This window comes from Mesoplodon densirostris, chromosome 10 (assembly GCF_025265405.1).
Source record: "Mesoplodon densirostris isolate mMesDen1 chromosome 10, mMesDen1 primary haplotype, whole genome shotgun sequence".
In the NCBI taxonomy this organism is placed as follows: Eukaryota; Metazoa; Chordata; class Mammalia; order Artiodactyla; family Ziphiidae; genus Mesoplodon; species Mesoplodon densirostris.
This window is the reverse complement of record NC_082670.1, coordinates 64,150,484-64,168,988: the sequence shown is the minus strand read 5'-3', so window position 1 is coordinate 64,168,988 and position 18,505 is coordinate 64,150,484. Positions and strand designations below refer to the sequence as shown.

General features: G+C 55.4%; 1 protein-coding gene across 1 annotated transcript in view; it reads left to right on the top strand.

Moving 5' to 3' along the window:
* Positions 1–330: 330 nt before the first annotated feature.
* Positions 331–18,505, top strand: part of VIPR1 (vasoactive intestinal peptide receptor 1) — a 31,206-nt gene continuing 13,031 nt past the window's right edge. Inside the window, exons 1-3 of the mRNA XM_060109732.1 lie at positions 331–408; positions 11,013–11,121; positions 15,109–15,216. Of these exons, the coding sequence (XP_059965715.1) occupies positions 331–408; positions 11,013–11,121; positions 15,109–15,216 (295 nt within the window). The remainder of the gene's footprint in view (positions 409–11,012; positions 11,122–15,108; positions 15,217–18,505) is intronic.

Here is an 18,505-nt window from a genome sequence, read left to right as displayed (position 1 = left end):
GAAGGGACGAAGGCCTGCCCACACCTCGCCTCTGAGGACTGACGTGTGGGACTGGCGGAGGGAGCTCTGGGACACCCCACTCGCCGGGGCTTCCCCCAGCCCCGCCCCACACCTGCGCGGCCGCCCCGACTCTGCCGAGCCATTGGCTGCACCCGCCGCCCGTCAGACGAGCCCCCGGGGCCCGCCCCCGCTCCGAGCGGAGCCTCTTAACGCAGGGGCACCGCGGCAGCGCCACTCTGTCAGTCTCCCCAACGTCCGCTGCGCGGTGCGCCGCCCGTCCGCCCGCCCTTTACCGGCGCCGGGCCGCCCGTCGCGGACCCGGGGCGGACCATGCGCCCTCCTAGACCTCCGCCCGCCCGCTGGCTCTGCATGCTGGTCGGCGCCCTAGCCTGCGCCCTCGGCCCAGCGGTGAGTGTCCGCCGGGCCGCCCAGAGTCCCGGCAGCTGGGGGTGGAGCGAGGGTGACGGGAGCCCAGCCGTGTGCTCAAGTCTGTGTGGAGGGGATAAGGAGCGCGGAGCACCGTGTCTCGCCTCCCCTGCGCCTCAGACCGGATCTAGACCCGAGGGCGGGGTGGGGTCTCCGTCGAGCCTAGTCCCTTCCACGCTGTTTGGAGCCCGCTCAGCGCCGGGATCTGGGACACCGGTGGAGGGGAGGCGGGAAAGAGCGGACTCCAAACTTGCCTTCCATGTAGTACCTGTGGGTTGGGGAGGTCAGTGGATGCAGGGTCGGGGACTGTGGTCCACTGAAATGGAAGGTCTGCTAGACAGGAGGTTGGAGGCAGGCTGTGAGGGTCGTCGTTGTGTGCTGTGCCCCACCGGAGATGTCTATGGGGCGTTAAGCTACTTGCAGGAGTGACATTCACCAGCAGACCAAACACCGAGGACCCCGGGACCTGGGAAGGGGCTTTTGGGATCAGGTGGCTGGCAGGCAGACCCTTCTGTGCCCTCCCACTGAGCAGAGCTGAAAGGTATGGAGCTCAAGGTGGAAGGTGGTGGGCAGTAAGGATTTGGGGTGGTGTTTCTCAGGGAGGGCCAGACATGTGCATGGGGAAAGCTGACCAGGGAGCAAACAACCAACAAGCCGTGGTCACCCTCTTCCTCCCACTTCTGCTTCATCTCCATATGGGTGTGTGTGTGCCCCTGGTGCATGTGTGCCCTCGTGCCCCATGTGTGGGTGTGCCCATGTGTGTGCCTGGGGGTGTGGCTTACCTGGGCTGCAGGGCAGATTCTGGTTGAGGCGGGAGATGCCTGAGTCATCTCTCTGTAAGATCAGGGAAGACCTGAAGACTACCCAAGCCCATTTTACAGATGGGCAAAGTGAGGCCCAAAGATAACAGAGCCACACCTGTCCCCCACCCATCAGACCTTGGCTGAGGTTGATTTCTTTCTACCCTTACCCCAGGACTTGAGGAATCTGCAGTTGCTGCTTGGGCAGGGCCTAAAACCTGTGGGTTCCAGGTCTGGCACCAGCTCCAGGTTGGCTGGTGGGTGGATGGAGTATATTGGTCATAGAGTTTCTTCTATCCCATGATTACCTCCCTTACCATCACCTCCACCAGGGCAGGAATCTCTGTTCCACCTAGCTAATGTCTTGCACACTCCGGGATGGGGTGCTCATTGCTTGTCCTGGGAGCAGACCTTAAGACAATTGGCATAATTCCTCTCCTCCCACTAATGGCCTTGGTGAGACCCACCTCCTGAGCACTCAAAGCCCCACCAAGTTCCGGCCCTGAGGCTGTAGCCCTGGCACCACTTACAGCCTCTCAGTGTCACAAAGCCTCCAGGCCTCACCAGCAACCCTCAGGCTCTTCCACCCTTGGGCTCCAACCACTCAAATTCTCCCTGGATGAGCCAGGGATCTGGGGACCACCACTGGCACCCCGTTCTCCCATCCCTGGAGGCTTCTCAGCCTAGAGGCAGAGTGATTTCAGTGGGGCCCCTTCTCATGCAACATCTGCCCCCCACCTCCTGAGAGAGTCCAAAGCCTGGCTCTTCCCATGCCTACCTTCCCCTGTCTTTCCACATTTTGTTTGGTTAGTTCCCAACTTGAGCTGCTCCTCCAGACAGCCTTCCCTGATTGCTCCAGCCCACTCAGCCCTTCTCCCTCTGACCCCACCCTTCAACCCTACTCACCTCCCAGCCTGGGCTCTTTTGACCATCCCATGGGATCAAGGGCTAAGGTCTCTCACCCTCCCATGTCCCCTACAGCCCAGTGCAGGGCTGGGCCCACAGTGGGAGAAGGGACTCACCCAGGAGTGGATGAGGGCAGGCTGGAATGAGGGGCCCCCATTTCCCTCTCTATTTCTCCCTCCTCCCCACCAGCCAGCACTTGCTCCCATAAGGAATGGACACCAGGCAATCCTGCTCCAGCCAGACTTGGCGGGGGCGGGGGGCAGTACGTTACCAGAGTCATAAAATGGTAGCTGCAAAGTTCAGTTTGAAAGCCCAAGGCCTTATCACTCCTGTTTATGGAGCCCTGACCTCAGTCTGTGAAGAGGAAATCTCTGAACAGGGAAGCAAAAAAAGGAAAGAAAACCTCCAGTGTCTCAGAAGAGGAAGTCCGCCCCAAGACCACCCTCCAGGCCTTCCACTACCCCCACCCCCCTGGACAGCAGGCACAGGGGCTCCTCACTGGTAGCAGAACTGCTCAGGCCAGTGCCCAGCCCAGGGCAGGGGCGGGAGGTGTCATAGAGAAGGAGCAGACCCACGCCCTGCCCTGGGAAGATTCTCCAGTTGGTAGGGGAGAGCTGAGCCAGTGACCCAGGAGAACCAGCCCAGGTGGGTGTGGGGTGCAGCTGCCCAGAAATGGGGTAAGGGTCACTGAGAGGAGCAGTCAGGGAAGGCTCCCTGGAGGAGGAAGGGCAGTCCCTGAAGAGTTCAGCCAAATGGTCCAACCTTCCACCTGAGACCATAAAACAGCCTCTGTTGGCAGGACCAATGAGCCTGACCCCAGAAGGTGGAGGAAGCCCTCAGCTCCCCCCAGAGACTGCAGTGACCCTGGGCTTGGGGGACACTTGGTTCCTCTGATTCTTCTCTGAAGCGGGTTGCTGGCCATCTGCTCCTGAAGGCTTCACCTTGCCGTAGGCATGCTGCCCCAGTCCTCTGCTTCCAGCTGCTCCAGAAGCTGTCCATGGCTACCCAGCCCTCCCGGCCCCCAGCAAGCCACCCTGTGGGCTTTAGGAAACACTGCTACAGAGGGGTCAGGTCTCCTCCTTAAGTGAAGGGGCAACATCAGTTAGGCCTGCCCAGGGCTCCCCAGGGACTGCACTGGAAGAGCAAGCTCCCTTCAGAGGTTTCCACCCTCCCATGCTCCCCTGAGTCTCCATCTTTCCTGACATTTCTAGAGCTTCCATGATAAGGAGCCTGAGCTGGGTCCTCCCCTCACTCCATGGCAATGGCCAGTTGACCTGGAGAGCATGTTTCCTTTCTGTGGAAGGACCTCTGTTTCCCCATCACAAAAGGGAGGGTGAGAACCCTTGGCCCAAGATTCAAGAGAAATGGGAAGAGAGGCCAGCTGCACCCTGGCTGGGGCAGAGTCTTCCCACCCACCCACCCCCAGCATCACGAGTGACTGTGAAATGGGCTTGGCCGTCCAGTCAGGACTTCAGTGAGACTTGAAGGAGGTGAAAGTGCTGTGTGAACTATGTGACAGGTCTTTCTTTCCTCTTGATCCCCAGCTTGGGAGCCCTAGGGACCCTTCTTCAGCCCTCTCTTGCCCCCCTTGCCCAGGGGCTTCCAGGGCAGGCGGGAGTACTGGGGACAGGGAGTAGTGCTTCCTCATGGGCGGCCAGACAATATGGGGAGTGAGGCTCCAGGCCCAGGCAGGCAACGGATGATGGGCCTCCCTGCACGCAGGCAACCTCATGGCAACCCAGCCTGGGTGGAGCCTGCCACTCGCAGGGGCCCTTCACTGTGACACCCCTGGACGTGGACGCAGGAATGGGGCCAGGGGACTAGACAGAGCCCTGTCCCTTTCTCCCTGCTCCTTGTCCTCATCCTCCCAGACTCAGCCCTCCCCTCTCTGACTTTCCCAACACAAAGCTGTTCTCATTGCACCCAGGAAAATGTACAAGACATGCAAACTCTCCCACATACCTTATAGATGTGTTTCAGAAGAAAAAGAAATACAATTTAATCATACCATTATCACACCTAACAAAATTAACAGGGATTCCTTAATAGTCGATATTCAGATATCCCCCAGCAGCATTTAATCCAGCATCACAAGATGAGTGGTGATATTATCAGGGTGGGAGGGTTGCACCTACTACAAGGACCTTTCCTGCCTGTGCCATGATGGGACTGTACAGCGAGCTGGCAGGTGGGTGAGGGGATGAGCAGGGGGCCTGGATCAGGGTGGGTGGGCAGGAAGCTGGGCTTCACTGGACAGGGCCCAATCTTATACACACCTCCTCTCATGTGGTTCATGATGTGACGGTCCATATCTCCCAGGAAGTGCCTCCCACCATCTTAAAAACAAGTTCTTCCTGCCCAGGGGGTCATCAGAGGAGGAGAAGAGGTCACCAGCCGACATATCGAGGAGTCATGGCTCCCTGTGTCGGTGCCCTGCTCTCTGTGGGTGACCCGACATCAACATCACCCACAGACACCGTGTTTGAAACTGAGTGTCTTTCCCCAGTGGTGCCCAGGATGACTTTCAAAGGACAGAGGATTTAAACCTGAGTCTCTGCCGCCCCGGCTTTGCTGGCCATCCTCGTGGTGATCCTCTGCAAAGAAAGCCTGTAAGGCTTCATGCCCCTCAGTAAACCTTGCAAGAAGGGCCTCTTGAGGGACCAGGCTTAACCCCAGGCTGAATGCCTTTGCTTGCATTCTCCTAATAATGAGAGCCCTTGCCCTGGTACCACCCTAAGCTGAGGAAAGTTCTTTCTTGCCCCAAACCCAAGCCTGCATCCCAAGCCCTATGTCTCCCTCTTTTTCTTACCCCCCATCCACCAACACCAATTCTCACTCCACCCTCTTACCCCCCCAGAGCTCAGCCTTCCCCAGGACTTGCAGAGACAGGAGGCTTTGGACTATTGGCAAAAGGATGTGAAAATACAGGGAGGGGGAGAGAAATCCGACTGCAGTAGGGGGTAGGGGGAAACCAGGCTTAAGACCTTTCCTCTGGAGGGCACTGCTGCCACTTGTCAGTGGGCAAGACATTCAGACTGCCTGGGGTTCCGCAGGGCATTCAGGCTGGCGCTAGGCTGGGTCCGGGCATAGGCAGCTAGGCAGCCGGGTATGAGGGGCTGGGCTGGGCTGGGGCTTTGGCAACAACTGCTAACCTTTGGCAATCCCCTCGTGTCCCTTACATGTGACCCAAAGCAACCCTGGATGTAGGTGGTGCTGTCATTGTCCTCATTTTACAGATGAGGTGAGGTGACTTGCCCAAGGTCGCCCAGCCCGGAAGTGGCAGACAGTATGATTCCAGAATCTGTGGACTTAACTAGGCTCTGCTGTCTTATAAGAGAGCTACTTCTTCCAAAGTGGCTATGGCATGTCACATGACGCCCTGGGACTTTAGAGGCAGTTTTTAATTAGTGAAATGTACAAATCTGAAGTGATGACTCAAGGAATTGTCTCATACGGGTGCACCTATGTAGCCACCACCCAGATCAAGCTATTATACATTCGCATCAGCCCAACAGACTCCCTTGTGTCTCTTCCCACTAAGATGATAATTTCAACATCTTTTAGTGCCCTCTGCAAAGCCAGGAGCACGTTTCTCCTCTTTTCCATGACTGCTGGATCCCATGATTTACCTTACCTTCCTATGCCTGCCCCCATTCTTTCCTCCTTTTACTCCTTCTCTCCTCTCCCCTTCACCTCCTCCTCAGCTACAAGATCTCCATCTCCTTACCAATTCAAACACAAAAGCCAAAATGAAGGGGGCAGCGGGGGAAGCTGCGTTGCAGTCCTGTGTGCCTTTGATCACACTGCTTTCTCTCTGGGTCCTCAGTTTCCCCTCATGACTCTTTGTTGCCCCCTTATTTCAGTGGGGGGGCAGGGAGGAGCTTAAATAAATCATGGGATATGGGATGGTAATGGGAGAATGGTAAATGTGACCCTCCCGAGCCCCCGCTCTCTATTCCCCATTCCCCAGCTTGCTCCAACCATCCCTAGCAGGAAAAAAAAAAAGAGTCCTCCTTTGACAAACCTCAGAAGCACAAATCATCCATGGTGGCCCACAGTGCTTGGTAATTTACAGGCAGGAAGTTCTTTCTCCTGTCTCACCTATTCCAGCCTGCTGCATTTTAGACCCCTCTCACAGACTAGCTGCTCCTCAGAGGGACTCATGCGCACCCACCGCCCTGCTTCTGTCTCCCGTGGCTTCTCCAGCCATAGTTCTCTGGCCCTGGGATGAAGCTGGAGGTTCTGATTCAAGACTGGTAGCTGTGGTCTCAAGCTTCCCTTGAGGGGGTTGCGTATGGCCCACAGCACCTGAGCTGGCCTCACCCTGGCTCTCTGAACCCCTAGCATCTAACAGCTACAACTCTCAGCATCTTCACCCTTTCCCCCAGAACCGCAGCCTTTGCCCTATATCTCAGGGAGCCCCACGTCAGGAAGAGGAAGCAGGGCCTCTCCCAAGCCCCTCACAGTGGGAATAAAAAGGAAGGGGCCTACTGAGCAAGTGGAATTAACAAGACTTGGCTAATCCACGCCCCCAGCCAGATACTCAGGACTCTCCTCCCAATCAGTCACCTCCCACATCCAGCCAGCAAAATGGCAGGAGACACAGGATCAGGATTGAAGGGATGCTATGGACTTCTTCACTCTTGCCTGAGTCCCTTCTTTTGGGCTCAGGAACTGCTGTCACAGAGAAGGTGTTGGGGGTCCAGTCTGGCCTGAAACTCTCGTCTTAAACCAACTGCAAGGTGAGACTGACTTTGAGGCCTGCTTCCTCCTCTCCACATGAGATGGCAAGAGGCAAGTTGGGGGACCTAGGCAGTGGTGGGGTTAGGAAGGGTCTTGAATGCCAGTTTTGATGTCTGGGCTTTGACTCCTAGGACCATCAGAGATTTGATGCAGGAGAACGAGGATGGGGATACACATTTTACAAAGATCCCTCAGGTTGCTGGTGGCGGGGCTGAAAGCTACTGCACTAGTCCAGGCAGAACTGACGAGGCCTGGCCCCTGCCTACGTCTCCCAACTTGTCTCCTGATGCCTCCAGCGCCCCTTGCTGCATGCAGCCACATCGGGCTTCTTGCAACCTTGAATGTATTAGGCATTTTCATGCCTCCACGCTTCTGCACACACTGCTCCTACTTTCTGGAATGTTCTTACTCTACCTCTAATTGTCAAACTCTTACACAACCTCAAAGGCCCACCACTACTGCTCATTCTCTGTGAACCCCACACACCAGCTATATCCTCCCCTGGAACCCTTCCCTGGGACAATTAGACTTGGCTACCTCTGGCTGGGAATTTTCTAATTCTGTGTGTCTGGAGTCCAGAAGGATAATGAGGATGTTTAGAATAGGGAAGTATGTAGAAGAGGAAGTCCATAGTCTGCCTGAATTCCTCAGTGATAAGGGCTAGAGAGAGCTGTCCTGACCCTGTCCTCCAAAGGGCAATGGCTGACGAGATGGCCCAAGACAAGGCCATGGAGAGGGATTGATGCAGTCCAGACCAGTGGCCAGAGACCTAGGTCCCTCTAGAAATGTGCATTGCTGAGTGACCTCCAGTCCCTCTTTGGATCTCTATTTCCTTTACCCTTCTCCAGATGGGGCCCAGCACCCAATTGTGGTGAAAGCAGAACTCATCCTCTAGACCAGTGGTCCCCAACATTTTTGGCACCAGGGACCGGTTTTGTGGAAGACAATTTTTCCACGGACAGGGTGAGGTGGGGTGGGGGGAGATGATTCAGGCAGTAATGTGAGTGATGGGGGGGATGGTTTAGGCGGTAATGTGAGCAACGGGGAGCGGCAGAGGAAGCTTCACTCGCTTGCCCGCCGCTCACCTCCTGCTATGCGGCCCGGTTCTTAACCCTGCGGCCCAGGGGTTGGGGACCTGTGCTCTAGACCACCCTCACTTTATTCAGAGATACCCCCAGGCTCCCAAGTTATCCCAAGGGCTCCTGCCCTTCCTCTACACACTGCCTCTCAGGAGGGACACTGTGGCTGTGCTGCTGGGGGAGCAGAGTTGCCTAGAGAAGGTGACCCCACACCCCTTCACCCTCAGAAAGTAGCAGGCAGAAGCCACCAGGAGCCCTATGATGCTCTCAGTGACTGGAAAATAAATGTGTCCCGGCAAACAGCATGGCCATAGCCCAGGTTTAAGAGGGCTCAGCAAATGAGGGCATCCATTGTCCTGTCTTCAGAGCACAAGTCTGGACTCTTGGTTACAAGGACAGAAAACTCAACTGGCTTAAGCCATACAGAAAGCTATTGAGTCATGTTCCTGGAAGCAGGGCTGATTTCAGGCATGGCTGCGTTCAGGGGCTCGGATGATGTCAAGAGGATCCAGTTTTTCTCTACCTCTTTATCCTTCCTTTAGCTGTGTGGCTTCGTCGTTGTGCTATACTTGGCAACAAGGTGGTGGCAGTAGCTCTAGCCCCTGCGTCCTTTGAGGTTTCCAGTCCAGTGGGAAAGAACAAATCCACTTGCCTAATTGCTTAATCTAAGGTCCCAGGAATGAGCTTCCGGGCTCTGAGCAGCCTGAATTAGGCCATGTGCCAGGGACTATGGCCAGGAACACTTTGACTGGCTTCAGTCTGGTCATATATTGATCCCCTGGAAGAGCGTTCATCAGAACCCCATAGACTAAGAGTGGGAAAGGACGTGGTTTTCCAGGTATAGATGAGGACATGGCGTCAGAGGAAGGTAAAGGATGGTAGAAGGCAGCAACACAGATGTCTACTACTACCCATTCTGCTTTCATGTTGTGGGGTGATGGCAGCTGAAATAGGCAGGAGAAGCAGGCAAGGCTAGGGAAGAACCAGAAGGCAGAACAAACCCTGTTGCTGGAGGACAACAAGCTGGGAAGTTACCTTGGGGAGAAACGTGCTCCAAGCAAGCAAGAGAGACCAATGGTGGGACACAAACTGGGGTGGCCAATCTCTGGGTTCCTCTCCCCCAGAGGCCACCTCTGGGATCCCTCTGGCCACCCCTCTTCCCATGCCCCAGCAGGATGAGCCAGACACAGACCCCTTAAGACAAAGCACCATGAGTATTTCCGTCCCTTCTGGGCAGGAGGGGAAGCATGTGACCCCAGCACCCAGATCTCACTCGCCTGTGTGCCACGAGTCTGGAAGCCACATAGTGAACGTGGGTTCCATCTTGGACCATTAACTCTACCAGCCAATTAGGGTAAAGATATTAGCTGGAAAGTCATTTAAAACTTGACATATGGAAAGTAACACAGATCTATTATGGAGCAGGATACGCTTGTTCGTGTAACTGTTTAAAAGAAAAGATATGAGGGGGCTTCCCTGGTGGCGTAGTGGTTGGGAGTCTGCCTGCTGATGCAGGGGACACGGGTTCGTGCCCCGGTCCGGGAAGATCCCACATGCCACGGGGCGGCTGGGCCAGTGAGCCATGGCCGCTGAGCCTGCGCGTCCGGAGCTTGTGCTCCGCAACGGGAGGGACCACAACAGTGAGAGGCCCGCGTACCGCAAAAAAAAAAAAAGAAAGAAAGAAAAAAAAGAAAAGATATGAGATTTAAGAGTGTGGTCCCTCTTTGGGGTCACATGATTACAATGGGATTGACTTGTTTAGAACAACGCCAGACAGGGACCCCCTTAAAAGAAGGAAATAAGAGGAACCCCACCATACCTATGCTCTCCCCACAGCCCTACTGCAAGAAGCCTTTGGGTCAGCAAGGGAGGTGGTTGAGGCCCATTTAGCCCACCAGGAAACTGAGGTCCAGGGAGTTGAAGACCATGTCCCAGGGTGAGGGGGGACAAGTGGAAGAGACGCTGATAAACTCTGATTCTGGAGCAATCTTGCTGGCCTCTCCCCACAGCCCTGTTGGGACTGTGACATTCTTCTCCCTGGGCAGAGATGAGGAAGCTGATGTGAGGTGGCAGCCACTTCCCTAAAGCCAAAGAGACAGGCAGAAGCTGCCACCAGCCCAGTGGTTCCTTCACGGAGGCCTTTACCCACCGTCCTCACCCAGTGGCTCCCAAGACCTGATTTTTCTGGCTGTTCCTGGGCAGCTATCACCCCTACTCACATGTCAGACCCAATGCCAATGTTTCCCTGGCACACAGGTCAGATCTCACCCCTAATCCCTGGCCGGGGCACAGGGGAGGGGAGGGGAGAAGCTTGGGCTTTCCCATCCCTTTTCCTTACCTCCAGCCATCCTACAGGGGCCTCTTGTACTTCCTGAGACCTCCCTCACCCTCATTAGATCTGATAGAGCTTGAATTATTCAGAAGCTAAGGAGGTGGTGGGCGGCGGGGGGGGGGGCGTCTGGCCAAGGAGGTCCAGAATTCCCTTCCTAGCCTGGTGACACAGGGGGACTGAGCACAGGCTCCTAGAATGGGGACAGAGGCTGGAAGATACAGCCAGACTCCTGGATTCCTGCCGGGCCTGGCTCCAAGAACAGGAAGCCAGGGTCCAACTCATAACGAGGTGGCACCTCCTGGGCCCCACTCATCCGTGGAGACTGAAGCAGGGACTGAGGGCTCCCAACCCAAACTGGAAAGTCCAGTGGGCCAGCTCTGGGCTCTAAGGAGAGGCCCTCTAACCTCTGTCCATAGCCGTACCACCCACAAAGGGACAGTGTTGTTACAGCCATGGTACTGCTAGGGCCACCAGGAAGCCATGACAGGGCCCTCAAGGCAGACCCCGCTTTGAGGACAATGGACAAGAGTTTGGGGTCAGATCTAGGTCAGGGTCAGGCTTCCGTTGAAGGTCGAATTCAGTCTGGGGTTGGGATTGGGGTTTAGTCTGGAACCTGGACCTGTCCGGTGACTGGGCCTTGCTTGGCACCGTGCTCCTGGAGTCCGTGGATGACAAGGAGGCTGTGGATGAGGGTGACGGGTCCCCCTCCCTGTCTCTGTTCCCCAGGGCGGCTGGGAAGTCGGGCTGCAGCAGGAGGAGTGTGACTATATGCAGATGATCGAGGTACAGCACAGCCAGTGCCTGAAGGAGGCCCAGCTGGAGAATGAAACATCAGGTGAGGCCCCCAGTGGCAAGAAGGACCCCCCAAGGAGCCCCCCTCCCTCACACTGTGAGCCCAGATCCACTCTCAGGTCGAGGCTGCCCAGCTGCAGGGCCATCAGATCAAATAGCAGCACCCGCTGGTCTTCACTCCCCAATCCTGTGCTCCCCGCATTTGGCTCAGCAGCCCTGGGGTGAGAACGGAAGGAAGTAGATGGCTTCCTTCAAAAGCTGCAGCCTGAGCCAGACTCAGAAGGGTGGGCAGGATTGGGAGAAGCAGAGAGGCTGGCAAGTTGGGAGGCGCCCAGGCCTACTGCCCGTGGCAGGTGGGGAGTGGCTATGGAGTTCGAGCCTCCCTGTGAGGGAGGGGAAGGGCTGGAGCAGTGGGGAGCCCAGAGCAGCTCTGGGCCTCCCTCCCAGAGGTCACCTCCCCGAGGCCGAGCTTACAGTTACGTAGCAGCCTGGCTCAGGAGCAGGGAGCATCTTTCTTCCTGGCTCCCCAGTGCCCCCATCTCCCTGAGGCTGGCAGTTATGCACCCGGTCCTGGGCCCCTCCTCCTGGGCCCTGCCGCCCAGGCTCTCTGCCTCCTGTAGAGGCAGTGAGTGTGTGTATAGCATCACAGATGGCCTCTGCCTCTCCCAGCTCTCAAGGAGGGATGGCCCCTTGTCTCCCAGGGCCCTGAGACGGCGGCCTGGGTAGAGGGGTGGCCGGACCTGCCTGCTGCCTATGCCCCAACGCCCCGCCAGGACAGGGAGGCAGGACCAGGCTGCAGACAGGCCTCAGAAAGGCTTCACAGTGGGATCCGGGATCATGCGCAGCCCAGAGAGGCCCAGGCCCCAGACTATAGGCCCCACTATAGCACCTCCTAGGCCCCAAGGGCAGGCCACCCTCGTGATCCCAATGAGGTCATTGCTGGCACAGGGTGCATGGCAGGTGCCAACACCCTGTCACCAGGCAGCTGGCCCGAGATCCAGAGGAGGGCATGTATGGGTCTGTGGACGGTGAGTCTGCCCACGACCTTGTGAGAGGCTCTGCACATGTTCACGCACATCCAGCTGTGTGCTCCTGGCCCCTGTCTGCCTAGGGCTATGGCTGTGCCTCTGGGGTGTGTAGCTTCGTGACGGACTCTGAGTGTCTTTGTGTGTTGGAGGCATGTGTCTGTGTAAGCCTGGACCTGCCTGGATATATCTGCCTGGTGTGCTGTGTGTGTGTGTGAGTGTCTGTGGCACGCTCAGTCATGTCTGTACATGTGTGTCTGTGAGTTGTGTGTGTCTCTCTGTGCCTGTGTTTGCTTGTGTCTGGATTTTCCATGTCCAAGTAAGTGTACATGTATGTATATCTGTGTGTGTGTTTGTGAGTCTGTGTGCCTGGTAATGCTTGTCAGTGTGCGTGTCTCTCTGTGCACACACGTCTATAAAACGACAAGCAGTGCCCCCCCACACCTCGCCATCCCCCACCCCAGGCTGGGCTTTCTTTCCTGTTGAGGTGGCAGCCCCCAGTGGGCATGCTCAGCCAGCCTGGGCCCTGGGTCTCTGTGGGCCTGATGACGTGTGTGGTGGGACCTCAGTGGCCTCCCTGGGGCAGACGCACAGGGAATGCTCCCGGGCCCAGCTCACAACCACAGGCCCTCCAGGCGCCCGGCATTTTCTTGGCTGTCACCCCCTCTCAGCTTCCCGACCCTGCTGTCTCCAGCAGGACGCCTCCCTGACCACGTGCCCCCTACCGACCCCTCTTCCCTGGCTCCCCCGCTGCCTGCTGGCCTGCACCCCAGCACAGTTCACAGCCCAGGCCTGGTGGTGCTGAGATTCCTTGAGGCCAAGCGTGGCCGCCCTGAGGACAGAGCCCAGCCTCCCTCCCCTCTGTGCCGCTTCTGGTGAAGCTGAACTCAGGGCCAGAGACCCGGCTCTGAATCCACTCCTGATCTGGACCGCCGCTGGAGATCCAGAGAGCCTGAAGCCTGGCAAGGACCCAAACACAATAGCTGGCCTGCAAGACAGGGTGTGCCCAGCATTGTCAGGGCTATACACAGTCCAGCCATGCAAGATTCCTGGAAATGGCACTGAGCCCTTCAGACCAGGCAGAGTGCAAGAGGTTTGCTGGAGATGGAGCGTGTGAACAGGCTGTCCCCCTCGCCAGCGAAGTGACCTGGGGCTAGTTACATAATTGCTCTGTGCCTCAGTTGCTCATCTGTAGAATGGGAGGGGGTTAAATAAGTTATTTAGGTAAAGAGGATAGAACAGTGTCTCCCATATATAAAGGCTACATAAATGTTTGCTGATGATATTATGAACAGGGTCTTAAATCACTAGCAGGATTTGACTGGCCTGAAGAGCAGCTACCTGGCCTCCAGAGATGCTGGCACAGGAAGCCAGAGTGAGGCCACAGACGACTCAGGATAGGATGAGTGGTAGCGGATGAGGTCCCCAAGGCAGGGAGGCTGTGCACTCTGACCAGGCCATGGAGATCCAGGCATTCTCAGCCTTCAGCTGCAGGTGCCACCTGGCTGCCACAGCCCCAGAAGGCACCCCTCCCCGCTGCCAGCTCACTTTATAGCATTCAGAGGCCCGAGGCTCTTCCCCAAGTGGCGATGTCCCTCCACCTCCTATTCCCAGGCCCCCTTCTTGGGAACTTGGGAACCTTCGGACCTGGGCTGGGCTCGGCTGGGTTTGGCCCAGCTGGAGTTGACTTTAGCTCAGGGGTTGGGTTTCCTGAGTAAATCTATGGGACTGGCAGGGTTGCAAAGAGACAATTAAACCTCCCTCCGGGGACGGCATCCAGAGGAGTCCTTGTTCCTCAGGGCCACCCAGACCCTGAACAGGCAAAACCGTGGCATTTGCATCTGCCTATTAAAGTGGACCCCTAGAGACCCCTAGGGGGTCTGTGCATCCGTCACCAGCCAGGCCTTCAAGGCTAGTAGGTACACAGTGGAGAGCTCAGCCTGCGATGCAGGGCTTTCTCCAAACTCACTCCCTATTCACCACCCCTGTCACAATTCACAGTGTGACTGGGTTGGAGGCATCTGTGTTGTATGTGAGTTTTATGAAGACTCCTCAAGAACTAGCTAAATCCCAATATACCCATCACCCTGTCATACCCAACAGCTCCTTTTTACAACAAATATTTTCTAATGCCTCCCTTACTATTATAAAATGAAATTTAGGACACACAGTTTTTTTAATGATGTTCTAGTTATAACGTAAAACAAAAATAAAGACACGTATAATAAAATACTATGTGTGCTGGAATACTATGTGTACGTTCCAGCACAATCACACCAAAAGATAAGAAGACATAGTCTAAAGGTTGTACCTATAAATATAAATTCTGGGAGTGTGAGAGCTTTAAACATAGATTGATATATATGCTGGTTGCATCACCGACCCAGGTTCACGGCAGCACTGTCGTAGGTGATTTTCCAAAACAATGAACAGCTCTTAGTGAGAACAACTCTTAGAGCACAACGAAGCCCAGTCTTCTCTTCCTTTACTTGGCAGTTGCATTCCTGGAAAACTCGTATTGTCAAACCCGTACAATAAGTACCTTGTGTTTATATGTAAAATGGAATAAGAGTCTAGCCTCTGGTCATTACCAAAGGTTTTCATCTATGCAAACGCCCAGCAACTCATTTGAAAGTCCCAAACGCTACACAATTCATCGCTGTGCAGGACCATGCAGGATACCTGCCTGGCATCCCTGTCGCCTGCCCACTGAATGCCGGGGAAGCCCCCCCTAGTCTCTGCAGCAAACAAAACCCCACCACTGTTTGAAACACACAGGGGGCGCTCTGTCTCTCACCAAGGACCATGGGGCTGTACTTATGCCTCCTTCTCCCGCTTCCCTGTACAGCCTGGGCAGGGCTGTGCCTCCCCTCTCAGACTGGAGGCTCCTCAAGGTAGGAGCCTGGAGGAGGAGGAAAAGAGTGGGTGCCTGTGGGCTCAGGCCCCAAGGCTGGAGGCACCTGGTGGCCACGCTGACCCATGTGTCCTCTGCCTTCACCCCACAGGCTGCAGTAAGATGTGGGACAACCTCACCTGCTGGCCAGCCACCCCTCGGGGCCAGGTGGTCGTCTTGGCCTGCCCTCTCATCTTTAAACTCTTCTCCCCCATTCAAGGTAAGAACCCTGGGTTGAAGGGCAGGAGCTTGGTGGCAGGAGTAGAGCCGGCTGGAGTGGGGACTCACCTCTCAAGGAAGTGAGAAGGCAAAGGAGGTGCTCAAAGAGGCTGGAGCAATCAGGGGAGGCTTCCTGGAAGAGGTTGCACTGACATTAGTTCTCTGAAGGACTCATGGGATTCGATTAGTTCTTCACAGAAAGATAAGCATGTGGGAAGGTCTCACTAAATATTTGCTCAGCAATTGATAACTGATTGACTGATAGTTATGGCTGCCATGTTCCCACTGTTTTGGGCTGGCCGTGAATGAGTCTTTCACTTCTCGGAGGCAATGACCTTTCAGACTTTACGAAACTGACCTTTCTTACACACCTTGTCATGTTCTGCTTAAGTGAATGTTCACATATAAGGCAGAAAAGAAAAGCGGGAACCTCTTTAGGAAGTGGGCTGTCTTGCTACCAGCAATTAAAGAGGACACAGTAAGTCATCCTTTCATTCAGTGAGTGTTCATTAAACACCTACTATCTTGACTGGCACTGAGCTAGACAAGCACAGTGAGGGGCAGAGGGGTAAAATGCTCTGTCCTCGGGGAGCTCACGTTCTAGTTGGAGAGGCGTTTATCAAGAAAACAAATGCATGTATTATCAATGATAAGCGGTGCTGGGAGAGAGAAGAGAGGGAAACAACCTAAGGCAGGCGTCATGGCGGCCTCTCCGAGGAGGTGATACCGCAGCTGCGGTCTGACGACCTGGGCTGGGAAAGAGCCGCAAAGATCCTGGCAGGGGGATCGCTCAGAGGATCAACAGCCCATGGGATGAGCCCTGAGGAAGCTCAGTGGAGGCCAATGTGGCTAGAGCAGTGAGCCCAGGGGAGGGAGGAGAGGAAAGAGATAGGCGGGCAGAGGCCAGACCACGCAGGCCTTGAGGACTGACAGGACTTGGGCTTTTCCTAAGTTCACTGAGAAGCCACTGCAGGGGTTAAGCAGGCGACGGAAACAGTCCAGTTTGGGTTTTTAACTGATAACTGGTTTCTGTGATAAGAGAGGATTCTAGGAGTACAAATAGGAAGACCCAACCCCAAGGCAGACGAGAGATGATGATGGTTTGGACTCGGGTGGAGAGCAGGGCAGAGGAGGGAAGCGGGAAGGTGCGGTGGAGGGGGGATAGGACTCGAGTGTGCCCCGCTCAGGTATGGGTTTGATAAGCTGGGGGAGGACAGAGGGAGGAGCAGGGCTGGGGTGGGAAGGGTTGGTGATGAATGGGACCTAGATAAGGGCTCAGAGGATGAGCAGAAAGTCTCTCACTCCAGGTGGCCTTTGCCCCTCTGGACCTATTTCCCTATTTGTTAAGTGGGAACGGGAGATGGACCAAATGGTCTCTTTGGAGCAAGCCAGTTGCGCTCCCCAGTGCCCCGTGTTGTGACCTCAGCAGTGAAGGAGAGATCCGGATGCCCTCCCTGAGGGTCAGCCACAGGTGTGCCGTATTCCAGGCCAGCGCCCACCTAGCCCAGCCCTCTTCCAGGGGGACCCAGCACCTGGGCAGACAGGAGATGAGCTCCTCTGGCAGCTCTCATAATGCTCCCTTCAGCAGAGCCTGGCAACCAGCCTTTCCTGGGATCCCTGGAAGCGCCTGCTAATTGCATTCCTCCTGAGGCTCTTCCTTCCGTCCCTGCTGGAATTGTAAAGGCAGATCCTTCACTGGAGAACCTGGAGTCCAGCCCACCATCTGGCTAACCCCGAGGCTGCCAGCCTCAGGGGGGCCCACACCAAGCCTTTCGGCAGATGAGAGAAAGGCAGCCCTTCCTCAGGTGGATTCAGCATCTCACCAGAACCTACCTAGTGACAAGCTGAATATGAAGTACACTTTAGCCCCCAGTGTTCATCAGCCAGATGCCCTTGTTGTGCAGTGAACAACCTGTCTAGCTATACTTGGCAACCTTAGCCTCTGAAAATGATGGCAAGAAATAGGAGACTGGGCTAGGGGCTGAATATGTAAAGGAAAGAGGCTGTGTTTTCCTGGGCAACTAGATGAAGAAGGTGTGAGCCTCAATTCCAAAGAGGAAAGTTTGCATGTAAGGGAAGTGTGGGATAGGAGTGATGGCAACCCCAACTCCTGCCCGTCTGGGTAACAGGACTGGGGAAGGAGCGTCTTCCCTGGAAGGGTTGGAAGGGACCTGGTTCTACAGGGAAAGCTGAAGAGAGTTAAAAGACGTCATTTGGCCAGGCTGGGTAAAGAACCTGGGAAGGAGGGGTGGCCAGACAAAGATTGCTCACCAAGGCACCAAAACGTTTGTGGAGGTCTAGTCCTTTTTTTTTTTCAGTTTATTTATTTTTTGTTGGAGTATTGTTGCTTTACAATGTTGTTAGTTTCTGCTGTACAGCACAGTGAATCAGCTCTACATATACACATATCCCCTCTTTTTTGGATTTCCTTCCCATTAAGGTCACCACAGAGCACTGAGTAGAGTTCCCCGTGCTATACAGTCGGTTCTCATTAGTTATCTATTTTATACATAGTAGTGTATATATGTCAATCCCAGTCTCCCAACTGTGGAGGTCTAGTCCTTTTATTTGTGGTCTGCATGTCTTTCACCTGTGGTGTTTTTGCCATTAAATATTTGAAGAGACTTTTTTTAAGAGTAAAAAGTAGGAGGGCTATTTTGATAAGAAGACACCACGTCTATATTACCTGTGTCTATGGGGTCTGTGGGACACCTCCTCCCCGCAGCATCACGTGAAGCCGTAGATAAGGAGGTCTTGTCAACCTAAGATGTCTGCCCTGGTTGGCTAGGGTGGGCCGCCATTGACAGGATTTCAGCAAGAGAGTGCCACGATCAGGTCTAGATTTTAGAACAACCCTCCAGGATTCAGGGTGCGGAGTGGGTTGGAGGGGCAGGAAAACAGGGAGACCCATCAGGAGGCTCCTACCTAATCCAGGGGAGATGAGACTGTCGGTGCTGGTGTCGAGGAAAGAGAAGCTGGGGCAGGACTGGTGACTGATGGGGGAGAGGAGAGAGGTGAGTGGGGAGAAAATGACCCCCGATTTCTAGCCCCAGTCACTGAGTAGGGCTTTTCACGTGGAGAACTGAGGGAGGAGAGGGGGCGGGGTGGCGGTGACTTCTTTTTTGAGACATGACAAACAGGAGGAGACTGGGAGAATGTGGAGTGGCCCTCCCAGCACAGGGTTAAATTCCCTTGCCCTTTCTCGTACCCTCCATATCCCCCTCTACACACACAGGGTCTGTCGGTTCCCCAGCCCAGACCGGGGAAGAGACTGTTGGCTGATCCTCAGG